General features: G+C 33.7%; 1 protein-coding gene across 1 annotated transcript in view; it reads right to left on the bottom strand.

Annotated features, from left to right (window-relative positions):
• The window catches only part of LOC126689180 (chromatin structure-remodeling complex protein SYD), a 29,854-nt gene extending 22,390 nt beyond the window's left edge, over nucleotides 1-7,464 (bottom strand). Inside the window, 8 exon segments of the mRNA XM_050384257.1 lie at nucleotides 11-75; nucleotides 179-345; nucleotides 2,890-3,041; nucleotides 3,351-4,139; nucleotides 4,242-4,357; nucleotides 6,187-6,248; nucleotides 6,486-6,600; nucleotides 7,290-7,464. Coding sequence (XP_050240214.1) covers nucleotides 11-75; nucleotides 179-345; nucleotides 2,890-3,041; nucleotides 3,351-4,139; nucleotides 4,242-4,357; nucleotides 6,187-6,248; nucleotides 6,486-6,590 — 1,456 coding nt within the window. The 5' untranslated portion in view covers nucleotides 6,591-6,600; nucleotides 7,290-7,464.
• Between the last annotated feature and the right edge of the window lie 6,314 nt (nucleotides 7,465-13,778).

Genomic DNA, 13,778 nt, shown 5'->3' with positions numbered 1-13,778 from the left:
TATTGGTTACCTTCTTTAGGAAAGATGTTTCCAAGTGCAATTTCAAGATGCAGTTTCTTTGGCAACAAACCATTTCTGCACATAGAAAACCACCACTCATAACAACCTGACTTGATCAAAGATTAGAAACTTTGCGACACCAAAAAATGACTGCAGATGCTAAAGAAGTGCTACCAACCTGAAAGCTAAAAAGACAAGGCACTGAGCTCTAAGCTGTTTCAACTGTTGCTCCTTGAAAGGCATGCCAGAAGCCATTGGAGCCTGGGGAAGTGGAGCTTTTCCTGTATCTCTGGGAGCCATGCTCCTAGGCATACTCATTTCTGTAACACTATTTTGCCTTCCACTCTATTGACAAAAACAACATGTTATGCTGGCCAGTTGATATACACACAAAGCTTTAAATAGCAGAATTTGAGATGACACAAATGCAGAACAAACTTCAAACATGATCCAAATCAAAAAGCTCACAACACAAAAACCAACTAAAATGAAAGGAGATGGCATAATAAGAAATCAACATACATAAAACTTACATTAAAAAAACATCTAGTTTGACATGTTTGCACTAACATAATTGAATAAGAAGACATAAATAGTAATCATATTTTAGAAACTAGTACTTTTTGGATGAAAGCTTCCCGTCCAGAATTTTTTTTTTTCCTACACCATCCATCCCAAAATGAAGCTTGGTCTGAAACAGCATGAAATTTAATAGTGAACAATAAGTGCAATGCTTTTCTTTATTGGTGAGTTCCACAAGCATCTAGTGGGTTTTGAACTCACAACCTTACCCTACATGCCATTTTTAAGGAAGGTAGAAGTGTCATTTGAGCTACAGCTCACTGGCATCGTAGAATAAGTGCAATGCCTTTATCAAAATTTCTAAAGGTGGGCACGGCTTTCAATAAGTGTCTTGGTTGTTTTCTTAATGGGTAAGATTAACATGGGAAGATGAAGATAAATATGCTTTTGAATTTTTGAAAGTGGACATTTATTTTTGGACATCCAAAAATGGAAAGTAGAACACATTTTGGGATAGAGGGAGTATCTTTTACCTCTTTCTTTCTATTTAATTTCTTATCCCCAAAGAAATTAATAATAGGAAACATAAAAAGGAAACAAAATATTCAACTTACAATAAAACCAAAAGGTTTTCTAACCAAAGTTATAAATACCATTTAGGCAAAACCATTTCAGTTTGCTTACCGAAGCAAAATATTTCAGCATTGGTACATGAAGAATTAGATTCATATCATCCCATTTCAAAATATGGGTATACCAATGTACCCAAAAAAACCTTTGAAGTTCAAAAAGTTTCAGAAATGGGATAAGAATCAGTACCAGTCTGAAACTGTAAAACCAGCTGAAACACTTGAAATTTAACAAGACAGCCAATATGGACTTCCAATTCCTTGCTTCATGCAAGTGCAAATGGGCATACGTAACCACAAAATGGGAAAAATAAATTAATGAAGAGTGTTTCTATCCATCTAACAAGATATAACACTATTTAGAAAGATGTAACGAGAAAATGTATATACAAAAACAGGAAATCCAATCACAGATCCATAAAATGTGTACATTGAAATAGTAAACTCACAGGCAGAAGGGGAAGAAAATATTTTAACAATGTAACCGACCATTTTCATAGACAACATAAAATACACTACAATATAACCATACAATCTTCATTGACCATCAGAAATTTCTGAATTTAGGCAATAGAAATTGTTATAAAAACCCAACAAATGAAGCATGCTTCGGAAAATCTCAGGAAGATTAAAATACTTCACTCAAAATCAAAACTGCTCCTGAGTCAACCTTTTTTACAAGTTTCCTTTTTCCTTCTCCTTTTCAAACAGATGCCAAGGGGGGACAACCCAAAACACAAGGAAAAAAAAAAGACGAGATCACCTTAGAGTTAAAGAAGCTTTTATAGTCATCTTTTCTAGTATTCTCATTGAAATGTTTACTAAATTTAATATACAAAATTCAATGAATCCATATATGCAGCAATTGAATTCAAACCCAATTGACTGTTTTACAGCTATCAGCCACCTAAAATCATAGTGACCATACCATGATTGGTAGCATTTTAATCCACTTTTTTATTCAGGCCAGGTAGGGGGCAATTACTGTCATAAAATGAAGAGCTTCAAAAGTATTAGTTCCAATCCAAGACAAAGCATCCAGCAAACCATTAAACTCTCAAGGAGGAAACCTCAATTCAGAGTGACCTAGTAAAATTTTGATAGTAACTAATCTCAGAATGGATTAAGTTGATATTTAGAAAATATTAGCTGCAGGCTTTAAGCAAAGAAACTACAATTAAGGCACATAAATCCAGGGAAGAAAGTTAAAGCAGCAAATTCGTCTACTGTAATTGTTAGAACTGTAGTTAAGCAATTAAATTTAATCACGAGTTCCTAACCGCTTAAGCTTTTGAGACAATCAGTAATTTATCATGGTATCAGAGCAAGAGATCCAAAGTTCAATCCGTGTCTTCACTTTTCCTCCCATTTAAAATGTTAAAAACCCCACGTGTTGGGCCCCACTCACTAAGGGGGAGTTTAGACCCACACGTGAGGGAGAGTGTTAGAATTGTAGTTGAGTGATTAAGTTCAGCTTAAGCTTTTGAAATAATTAGTAATTTATTAGTATTTTTTTTTATAAGTAAAAAGTTTTATTAATAAAACTCAAAGATTAAACCATTTACACAGGATGTAACCACAGACTACAAGAAGATTAAGCATGAAAAGAATGTCTACTATGAAATATGAAGGGGGGGGGGAACACACAATAGAATGCAAGTGGACTAATTGAGGAGCATGAGCACACATGTAATTTATCCAAGAGTGGAAGCAAAAATAATGAATAAAATGTAAGTACCTGAACAACCTTGTTGGCATCAGCTAACATATTTGACCCTCCTTCATGCTCCAAGGAACCACTGAATTGCATTGGACTTGAGAATCCAGGTTCTACTACCGGATAAGAACTAGAAGCAACAGGCATCCCGCTGTGAACCTTGCCAAAAGCACCTGAAAATTTTCCAGCAGTACCCCATACATAACTCAGACCCAGGAAATAATCAAAAGAAAAGACATTACCCCAGGATAAAGAATTTTTTACACAATCAAATTAGGACCAATACTGATGTGCATTCCAAAATTAATAAATCTCATCAGAAACAGATTCTTTAGTTCAAATAGTGTTAAGTCCATAGTTTGTTATGCCAACTCTGATCCTGGTTAAAGTTGAAACATTTACAGATTTTCAAGCCCATAAAAATTAGGTGTATAATTTTCAAATCCACAAAGTCAATGCTGAAACATCTTCCATGTCCTTACCTGATCCAAGAGATGGAGTTGTTGATTGCTGTGTTGGAATCTCCGACATCATATTACCAGGAACATTAGAAGGAAACCTGGGAATTTGAGATTTTTCAAATGGTAATCCTGTTTTATTTTGATTCCATACACCCCTGATGTCATGAGAAGGTAGGGAACCCCCTTGCTGAGAAGCATTATGAGCAGAGGAAACTTCCACTTCTTCAGGGAATTTTGGATTTGGGGCCCGTAGCATCGAATTGCTAATGTTTGATGAGTCCAACTGCCTTTCAATTGTATGTTGACCCTCTTGCTTGACTCTAAGCATTGGTCTCATGCTACCAGACAAAGATGCAAAGTGTTCCATCTGGCCACTACTTGGAACCATATTGAAGTTAGTACGCTCACCCCCTTTAACTGAAAGACTTGCTTGTGGTTCAACCTTGTTCATCTTCCCCTTTCTTGGATTAACTACAGCATTCCGAGTATCAAGTTGCTGAGTATTGTCAATATGTTGTTCCATAGGTAAGGAGCTCTCTCCCCTCTTCCTCTTTGTGGTGGCTTTTTTACCATCCTTTTGCTGCCTTTCTTGTGATTGTGAGTTGGCAGACCTAGAGTCCAAACTTGATGGACTTTCATGATCAAATGACTGACTGCTCCTATGAGCTAAAGATCCTTGATAATAATCGTGTCCAGTACTGCTTGGGCCAACAGGTGGCCTGTTTGAAGCAAATGGATCAACTTTTGAGACCTCATTTTCGGCCAAGCCTACTTTTGAATCATTTGCAACCCCACCCGCCTGTGAAGAACCTGCATAAAATTATTCCCATATCTAATAGATTAATCCGAAATGACACACTCCAACGAAAGAGATTTTCAATATCAATTCCGGTTTAACTGAGAGCAATGTACCTGCAAACTGAGCAGTTGCAGAATCACCTATTTGATTACCACCACTCAAAGGAAGGCGTGATAACCTCAAGGCTTCAATGTCAAGACCATGTTGATTGATAACAGTCTCCATTGCCCTAGCAAAAAGGAAATTAAGTTAGAAGAAACAAAATGATCCACGTTGAAGAGTCAACCAATAGAAATCAAGCACTTAGGTTAACAAGTTACAGTGTCCACCTGCTACCACAAAGATGCAGAACAAAGTAAAGAGCGACTATCACATTAGCAATAAAAGAACACGTTAAGCGCTAAGAACAACTAAGCCAGTGACAAATTTAGAATACACACACACACACACAAACACACATACATTAATATGCACATGTATCACAGACAAAAGTTTGCAGGTTCTATGTTAGAAAGCCCAATATGTGGTGCCATCATGCTGCTACTTAAAGTTGATTATCGCGTATCATCCCCGCAGACTAAAGTAATCATCTAACCATACAGTAGATCTAACATGTTCGTATGGGAAAAAATCCCTGCTCCATGCATTGTTCTGCTTGCACTCATTATCCAATACAGCAGAATGTCTTTTACAGTAAAGCAGCAGAAACAGACTTGGTTGCATTTAGAAAAATAGCTGACCTGAATAAATTGCCATCATCTGAACCTCACAAAGTTATTTAATCAATCTAAATCCCGAATAGATCTCAGTATCCACCAGACACATACCAGTGTCCAAAATCATAATGGGAGGATATTGATAGTCAAAATGACATTGCACTGCAGCATCACTGATCAGGCCAGTCATCCTTTTACATACCATATAAAAGTAAGGTATGCAAGGAGCATCGATCCTTAATAAACTCAATCAATATTAAATAATTCAGTTTACTTTTGAATAAGGAAGACTTGGTAAATTCACCAACTTTATAGAGGATGAGAAGAACAGCAGCAGTCAACAACTCTCACACGTATCAAAATAGTTTTTTTTTTTGGGGATAAATTCGATAGTTACAATGGGGAATGGGGGATTTGAACCTTGGATGTCCCCATTGGAAACACCATGAGTCTCAATTGAGCTAAACAGAACAGAACAGAACAAAAACAAAAACCAAAAAAAAAACAAAAAACAAAACAAAAACAAAAACAAAAAAACAAAACAAAACAATAACAAAAAAAAAAATAGTTTGATGGGCTATCTTTAAAAAAAAATTATTAACCCAGATGATTGTCAGACAGATGTACAAGAAGACAACAATAACAACAACAATAAAACCCAAGTCTCAAAACTTTGGGTCAACAATGGAACCTCAATAGACTAATCAAGATTAGTCACATATTCTTCTTTGCCATTCTATCCTATCTAAAACCATACTCTTTGTCACCTCCTTCATTGACATTTTCTTCTTTACTACCTCTAGTAATGTTATTTTAAATCTTCCTCTAACTTTCTTTGCAACCTCAACTTTAATCAAAATCACTCTTTTTTTTTTTTTATAAGTAATAAAAGTTTTATTGATAACAAAAATGCAATGTGTTTACAATTGTAAACACACGGCAAAGAAAGAATACAAACAAATCAAATAGTAGATCTAAAAGAAATATGGAAATCAGACAAGAAAATACAATGCGTGAGGCCCCAAATACGAGACCACTCAAACAAAGTCCTAGCTAGCAATGTCTTCAACAATTCAATAGGTCTCTCAATGTCCTCAAAAGTTTGGGCATTGCGTTCCTTCCATACTAACCACATAAGACACACCGGTACCATATTCCAAACATTTGAAGAATAATTCTCCAACCAATTCCTCCAAGCGAAAAGAAGAGAGGCAACTGTATACAGCATCACCCACTGAACCCCAAACATAAGGAGAACCTCACTCCATCACTCTTCCTCACTAGTGCATATCTAATGTAAGAGAAAATACCAGAAAAATGTTAATGAGTGGAAACTGCTTACCTTGATATTACTTGATATGGCATTGAATGCTCCTTCCCACTCGATTTCATGTGTTGCAAAATCTGAAAGGCTCAAAGATAATAAATAAAAATACATCTCAAAAAATAGCATTAATTTTTTTCTTATTGGTAAGTAATACACACCCAATGGGTCTTGAACCGACAACTTACCCTCCACCTCATCCTTAAGGAGGGATGAAGTGCCAATTGAACTAGAGCTCATTGGCACGATTATAGAAATACAAAGCAAAAGTAACAAAAGCAATTAAGAACTATTATTTAAGAGAAAACTATACGCACAACGTAAAGTTTTGTAGCCAATTTTGCAGGCTCATCTTTAGAATCTTGAATGAGTTTCTGCAAAAATTTAGCTGCCTCCAACTCAACATTCTGTGAAGTCCCCATCTCATTCGAACTACAATGCAATAGAAATAAACCCATCAGCAATTTAAAGTCAAACTCTAACCTGGCTGGATTATAACATGAAATTCAAAGCAACCTCTTTCGTATACATAGAAAGCCCCATATTATTATAAGTAACACTAAAAAGATAAAACAATATAGATACATATTACGCATAAACAATTGAGAGTCAGTCAACTAAATTGAAGTGAAATAGAAATAGAAAGACATTAATTGAAGTGATGAAAATCAGAAAAGGTTATAAAATACCGAATCCAAACAAAACAAGCAAGAAAGTTAACCTTAACTCCACAATCCACACACCAAATGCACCAATTGAGTTCGCCGTAGCGGCAGATACTTTTCCTTCTTTTTTTTTTAAGAAATTCCTTTTCTAAACTGAGAATAAGCTATCAATTATATATATATATATATATAGTTTCATTCACTTTCTAATCAATCTTCAAATTCATCAGTAATCTATGATTCCCCACTCTCTGAACCCTAAAATATACATACGCACAAGAAATCTACGATGTATACAACCATTACCAAAACTAAACGACGCATATTCAGGTTAATAAGGCGAAAAATACTAGGGAATTTACTTTCTTAGGGAAAAAGGTTTCCGGGAAAATGTTTTGAGGGGAAACAAACGGAACCTAAGAAGGTACGACAGTGAAGAGAATCGCGAATGGTTACCTGATCGGAGAACCGATCCAGAATTCGCCGGACACGGTGCCGGAAAAAGCTAGGACGGGCAGATCAGATGCATAGAGAGAGAGAGTAGTGAACTTTGCTAATGCTTACCCAAATTATAAAGGTAAACCCTCGCTAAGAAATGGGACTGGCTCTCTTTTGTTGATTCAGTGTGTGTCAGACTGACCGAACCCAAAACACGGTTCAAGGGCTCGCACGTGCGAATATATTTGCTTGTTAACGCCATTTTAGAAGTAATAGTCTGCTTTTAGTAAGATGATTTTTTTTTTTTTTTTTTAAGAGAGTATAAAAACAATTTTCAAAAAATTGAATTTGAAATTAATTTTTGAATAATAATTTATATATTATATGTTTGGCTCCCATTTTAGAGGAAAAAAAATGATGTTTAATTTTTTTTCCTTAAATTTTACAATAATTAATGTGTAGACTTTTTTTGTGAATAATAATAAGAGAAAGAGCTCATCTCATGTATCTTTTATATAGTTTGAGATTTTATTTTTTTTTAGGGTATAAAGTTAAGCTCTTTATTTCTTAATTTAAGAGATAGAAAAGTTTGGACAAATCTATAAGGTTCAATGTTTTCAATTTAGTTATAACTATATTATTAAAAATATTTTTTGTATCTTGAAAACATTCTAGTATGGAACCTACTATTTTTTGGTTTTCAAAACAAAAAATTGTATTTAAATCCTTTTAGCAAACAAACATACGAAAAACTAGCACTCTTCAGCTCTTCTTTTAAACTATACGAATTAAATCCTTTTAAACTATCATTATTTCTAGGACTATTATTTGTACATCATTTGTTGACTAGTTCTACTAAAGTACTCATTTGTCTTTCTTTCTCTATCTCTTCTTTTATATCTAACTTCTTACGTATAACTTCTATCTTTATATCATTTGTCTTTCAATTTTTTCTAACATCTCTTTTACTATGCCTTTTCTTATCATTCTTTTTTCTCTGTCTTTATCAATTATGTCTAGGTTCTTTTATATTATTTCTATAGCACTAGGATTCTTTCATTTAGCTTCTATACGTGTTGTTTTTTCCATTACTATGCCATATTTCTTATTATTATTCTCTTATTTTTCTATGTCATCTTCTTCTTGCATTATTTCTATATGACTTCTTTCTTTCTTTACTTCTATCATTCCTAACTTCTTTTGCACTATGTGACTATCTTCTTTACTATTTGTCCGAGTTGTTTTTAGTGTCTCTATGTCATTTTTTTTATCAATTGTCTCTATTAGACTATATTTTTTACTATTTTTAATATCTATCATGTTTATAGATATGTCAGTACTTACTAAGTTAATCTTTTGTCTATTATGCCAATTATCTATCACGGTTTTTGCTAAAGGTGATCTATGATAAGGTTCAAATTCTTCTCATTCTTTCTCTAACTCTAAATTTAAAGCTTTCATTCTTTATAAGAGGTCAAAAAACTATCATTTTTCCTTTCTACTTTAGTGTTCATTATGGATCTTTCCACAGTTTCTAAATATTATAATTTTTTATTAATCTTTTCTAACAATCTATTATTGTGTTTATCAGTCTATCGGTTGATTTTATCTCCTATTAATGTACTCCAATTATTTGTGCTATTATTATAGTTATAATCATTTATATCACTATCAGAATCTGAATTTATATCATCATAATCCATATTACTATTTAACCAAATATTGTCTACATCTCTTATGCTATAACTTTCATCATAATCTATATCATCATAGTCCATGTTCTAATTAGTGTGTGCCTAGCCTAAGTGTGAACAAGCAAACAGATGATGAGCTGATAAACATATTTATTATATTTCCAAGCAATTAATAACTACTAGTGAAACTATTACTAACCACTGATATCCTTGCTATCGGGACCACCTCCTCGGGAAACTCCATTACGGCACCATCCAAACAATGCCTATCCGTTAGCTAACAAAACGGGCTAACCAACGCAAAACTATGGTTTACCAACAAGTGTGAGGCTGACCAACGCTATAAAGGAGCAAGTAGTGGCTATGTAGTAATATTAGTTCCTAGTAACTTCTTAATTGCAAAAAAATAAAACTCATACATCTACCATCCATGGCTTTGATACCAAAACATACCCAAGAGAGAGCACATCAGTAATATGGAAGCATAAATAATGATAAAATAGATGATAAATAAGAGAATAGCAAAATAGATATATTCAAAATAGGTTAAAACGGAATATAGAATATGAAAACAGAAACTAGTAAAATCTTACTTGAATAAAAACTTCTGTCTTTGAGGTGTTACAAGATTACAAAGTAAAATCTATCTTTGAAACTGAAAGGTTATAAGATTATGTCTGAAGGGAAGGGTTATAGGATTGCAAAAAAGGAAGGATTACAAGAGTCTTTCTAAGGGAGAGAGGGCTATCTTCTTTCTGGGACTAGAACTTCTAAAATTTGAACCTAGAAATTTTAGACCTGAGAATTGAACCTAAAATTTGAACCTTACTTCTGTCTTCGGAGTCTGTCTTTTTATAGATGGAATGAATTATGGTAAGTCTTCAAAAGTAACCTGAGTTAGTAAAGTTAACTCAAATTAATCTGTTGGTGGAAACTTGTAGAATATTACTATTGATAAGCAGTAATCTGTCTCGGAATTTATCAGGTCTCTTTTCACGCATGCTAATGAACAATAGTGACCTATGAACATCTGTCTGTATCTGTCTAGATTGTTTTGGATTTGTCTAGAAGTTATTCACGTGTGCTGGTGAATAATGATCTGTCTTGGTGAATAGTGATCTGTCGTAGTTGTCTGTTCGGAAGAGCACTCTCTCTTGCTTGGCATATCTGTCTGTCTATTAATCTGTATCTGCGTAGTTATCATAATCTAACGGATTATAGTTATCTTCATATTGCTCATGCTCATGGAATACTCCATAATTGCCACATAGAACGCAAAATGAAATAGGAAGAAATGTAGGAGAACGATTTTTTGTCATTATTCTAGGATCTCTAGTAATCTTCTTTTTTTCCAATAAGCCTCCTTGCTAAAGGTCTTAGGCCATATATAGCTATCCTGTTGGTGTAGCCATATAAGTGGAAGTCATGATCTAATTATTTTTGTACTTCATAAATCCTATTATTCATGAAATTAGACCATTCTTGTGCCAGAGCATATGGATCGTCCAGTGATAAATAAGTTTCTCCTGTGTACTAGTAATAGTCAGGACTACAACTGAAATCACTTATAAGGACCAGAATGTAAGCTGGCTGGGCTTCCATATGGTAACTAGTGTCCCAAGCTAGAAGAGTGCTCCAAATAGTAAGCTTCATATAATTAAGTCCTCCAATTTGTGTGGCTACTTCTTGGAGGACTTTGGGAAATAAACTAATCTTAGTTCCAGAAGTTATGATTAACTTGCTAATAAACCCTGCTTCAAGCATTTAAGATAACCATGAAGGATCACAAATTACTGGATCCTCTGTCTCCGTGTTGATAAGTAATCTAGGATAGGGATGCTTTCCATCATAAACTCTTTATGTTTCTCCAAAGCTTTCATACCATGTGGTTTTATGGGATAGCCATATTTCATATGTCATATCTGTCCTGATAAATGCTACAGAGACTAATACTTTAAAAAGATACATCCATCTGTCATAAAAACTTATTATGGCTTTATGAGTTAGTATATTCTGTTGGATTTCAAGGGGTAAGGTTCTAATGACAAGTCTCGTTTTTTGTTGAATCTTAGGGTGGAGCTTTGAAAAGCTTGTTCCCATAAGATAGCTTTTTAGAGACTGTGACTCTGTCTTTGTGGAGCATGAATCTCCATCCTCCTTGCCAGGGAGTTGACAACCAAGTGCTTCAATAATTGCACTGGTGCTAACAAGATGTAATTCCAAAGCCTTAAGGGTCTTTTGGAATAAGGGTTTCTGTCTAAGGGTAAAGGTTGCTTGTAAATTATCAAGAAGTAATTTAATATGAAAAGGAAGGTTTGTAAATTCTCCATCCTGAAAAGTGAGATTAGTGCGGAGCACTTCTTGCAGAATTTCACTTTTTTCACCACATGAATACATTGCCTCTGCTAGCAACGTATCCTGAAGGGATATTGCCTTTATTGAGACGCCTTCATGCTTATCCGAAATCTTCGCTGAAGCCTTTTGGATTTCTTTGGGTTGCATCGCTGGTGCCTTACCCTTTCCTTTCATGTCTGCCTTGGAGGGTCTTTTATTCATGTTAGTTTGCAATTGGCTTTTGGTAAAAGGATTTGTTGCTATGTCACTATGTCTTGAAATAATATTTTGAAAATAAATATTTCCTGGCAAAACTTTTTTCAAATTCATTTTTAAAACCTTTTTGCCAATGTCTTTTTGTAAAATTCCTTTAAAATGTTTTATAAGAAAATCATTTTTAAAATTTCAAGCATATGTGATAGAACAAACTTCTTTCTTTTTGTGCTCTCGCTTAGTAGTTGTATAAGAGTGGTCATGATGAAGTCTGTCAATGCCAGAGTGACTGGAATTCAAAAACTTTACAAAATCTACCATAGTTCTATCTGTGAAATAAAACTTCTCCATAAAGTCTTTCATCAACCCTTATAATGGACTGGGGAAAATTTGTCAAGGACTTATGATTAACTCTATATGTTAAGTAATTAAATTTGTCTTTATTCAATAAATTACCACAATTAATGTTTTCTTTAATGATTAGTAAAGGGGTATTTGTCAAGACTTCTTTTATTAAAACTTCTTTTAATAAAACATCTATTATATGAGTATTTGAGGATACTATAAATGGTGTAAGTATGTCATTTATTATAATTTTATTTGGTACCTCTATCACATTGTTAGTCCATTCAAATTGACTAAAAGAAATTATAAGCATAGTTCTATCTACCACCAGCAGGTGTGGTACAACTAGTAGGTGACTGTTGAGACTTCACCACATTCCAGGTTCGAGTTCTTGTGAGGACTATAATTGCAATTTTTGGTAAGTCCTAGAAACCAATAGAGCTGGGGGTGTGTGTGAGTTCGGGGTCTCCGAGCTCTGGTTCAAGCTAGTGGCACCCATGAGCTTACCCAAATATACCATAGGGCGTGGGACAATGATTGCCACACACGAGTCCCCCCCTTTTTTTTTTCTTTTTTTTTTCTCAAAAAAGAAAAGGAAAAAAAAAAAAACATAGTTCTATCTTTTGTATGTTTTCGATTAGAGTCTTTCTTACAAGATGTTTGGACTATATGTCAGTGCCTATGCAAAAAAGTAATAGGAGAATAAGAACAAATTTCTGTCTCTATATCCTGTTTAAACTTCTTTATGTCATAATATATAAATGTGTTTACTGTCTACCTTTCTTTTCTTGAGGAATTGGCTACTGTCTACCTTGATAATAAAAAAAAAAAAAAATTTAAAATTATGTTATGTATTTATTATTGGTTAAAATACATTTTTTGTCCCTAAATTTTTGGCCAATTTTCATTTTGGTCCATATTTTGATTTTGCTACTATTCTAGTCCCTTAAAACATAAAATCATTTTTATTTTGGTCCCTCCCGTCAACCCACTAATAAAAAACTTCTACGTAACAGACGGAGTGTCCTATTTGCAAAGTAAATGCTGAGGTGGTTAATAATATAATAATAAAATATTTTAGTTGGCATTTTTTAAATGACACATCAACATTTTAATGTTTTTTTAAAAGCCACGTCAGAAAATTAAAAAAAACCTTAAATCTAATTTAATTAAAATTATTTCTTAAAAAAAATCATTATCTTTTTAATTATTTTTCTTTTCCTTTAACCTCATTGGTCATTAGATTTTAAAATAATCTCTACACTTTCTCTATCTCTAACTCTCTCTCTCTCTTCACCTTCCATGGATAGAATCTCTCTCTGATCTCAAATTTTATCTCCACGGTAGCTCCATGGCCAGAGTTCACAAGCTCGGCCTTCTTCTCCACCACGCACCACCAATCTGACCTAAACTCTCTCTGAGGTTTGATGAATTTGGGCAATTGGGTTTTGTTGATGGTGCTTGGTGATTGCGATGAAATTGGGTTTGATGTTTGGATTGAGTTCATTGTTCTTTATTCTTCCTATTAGTATTTAATTTAATTTAATTGTTTTTTCGTTTGTGTTCTTGTGATCTGGGTTTGAGTTATTGGTTGTTGGGTTTGATCTAGAAAGAACATGAAGAACAAGTTGTAATGTTCTTTTGAAAAATAATGAAAAGTAACAAAAGTTTTTTTTCCTAATTAAATTAGATTTAAGTTTTTTTTTTATAATTAAAAAAAATTAAAATGTTGATGTGTCATTTAAAAAATGCCAACTAAAAGTCACCTCAGCATTTACTGTGCAAATAAGACACTCCGTTTGTCATATAAGAATTTTCTGTTAATAAGTTGACGGCAAAGACTAAAATAGAAATGAATTTCTGTTTTTAAATACTGAAATAATAACAAAATCAAAATCAAAATACAAAGGCTACTTACGCT

The sequence above is a fragment of the Quercus robur genome, chromosome 6 (genome assembly GCF_932294415.1).
Source record: "Quercus robur chromosome 6, dhQueRobu3.1, whole genome shotgun sequence".
Lineage (NCBI taxonomy): Eukaryota > Viridiplantae > Streptophyta > Magnoliopsida > Fagales > Fagaceae > Quercus > Quercus robur.
This window is presented reverse-complemented; position numbering and strand designations above follow the sequence as displayed.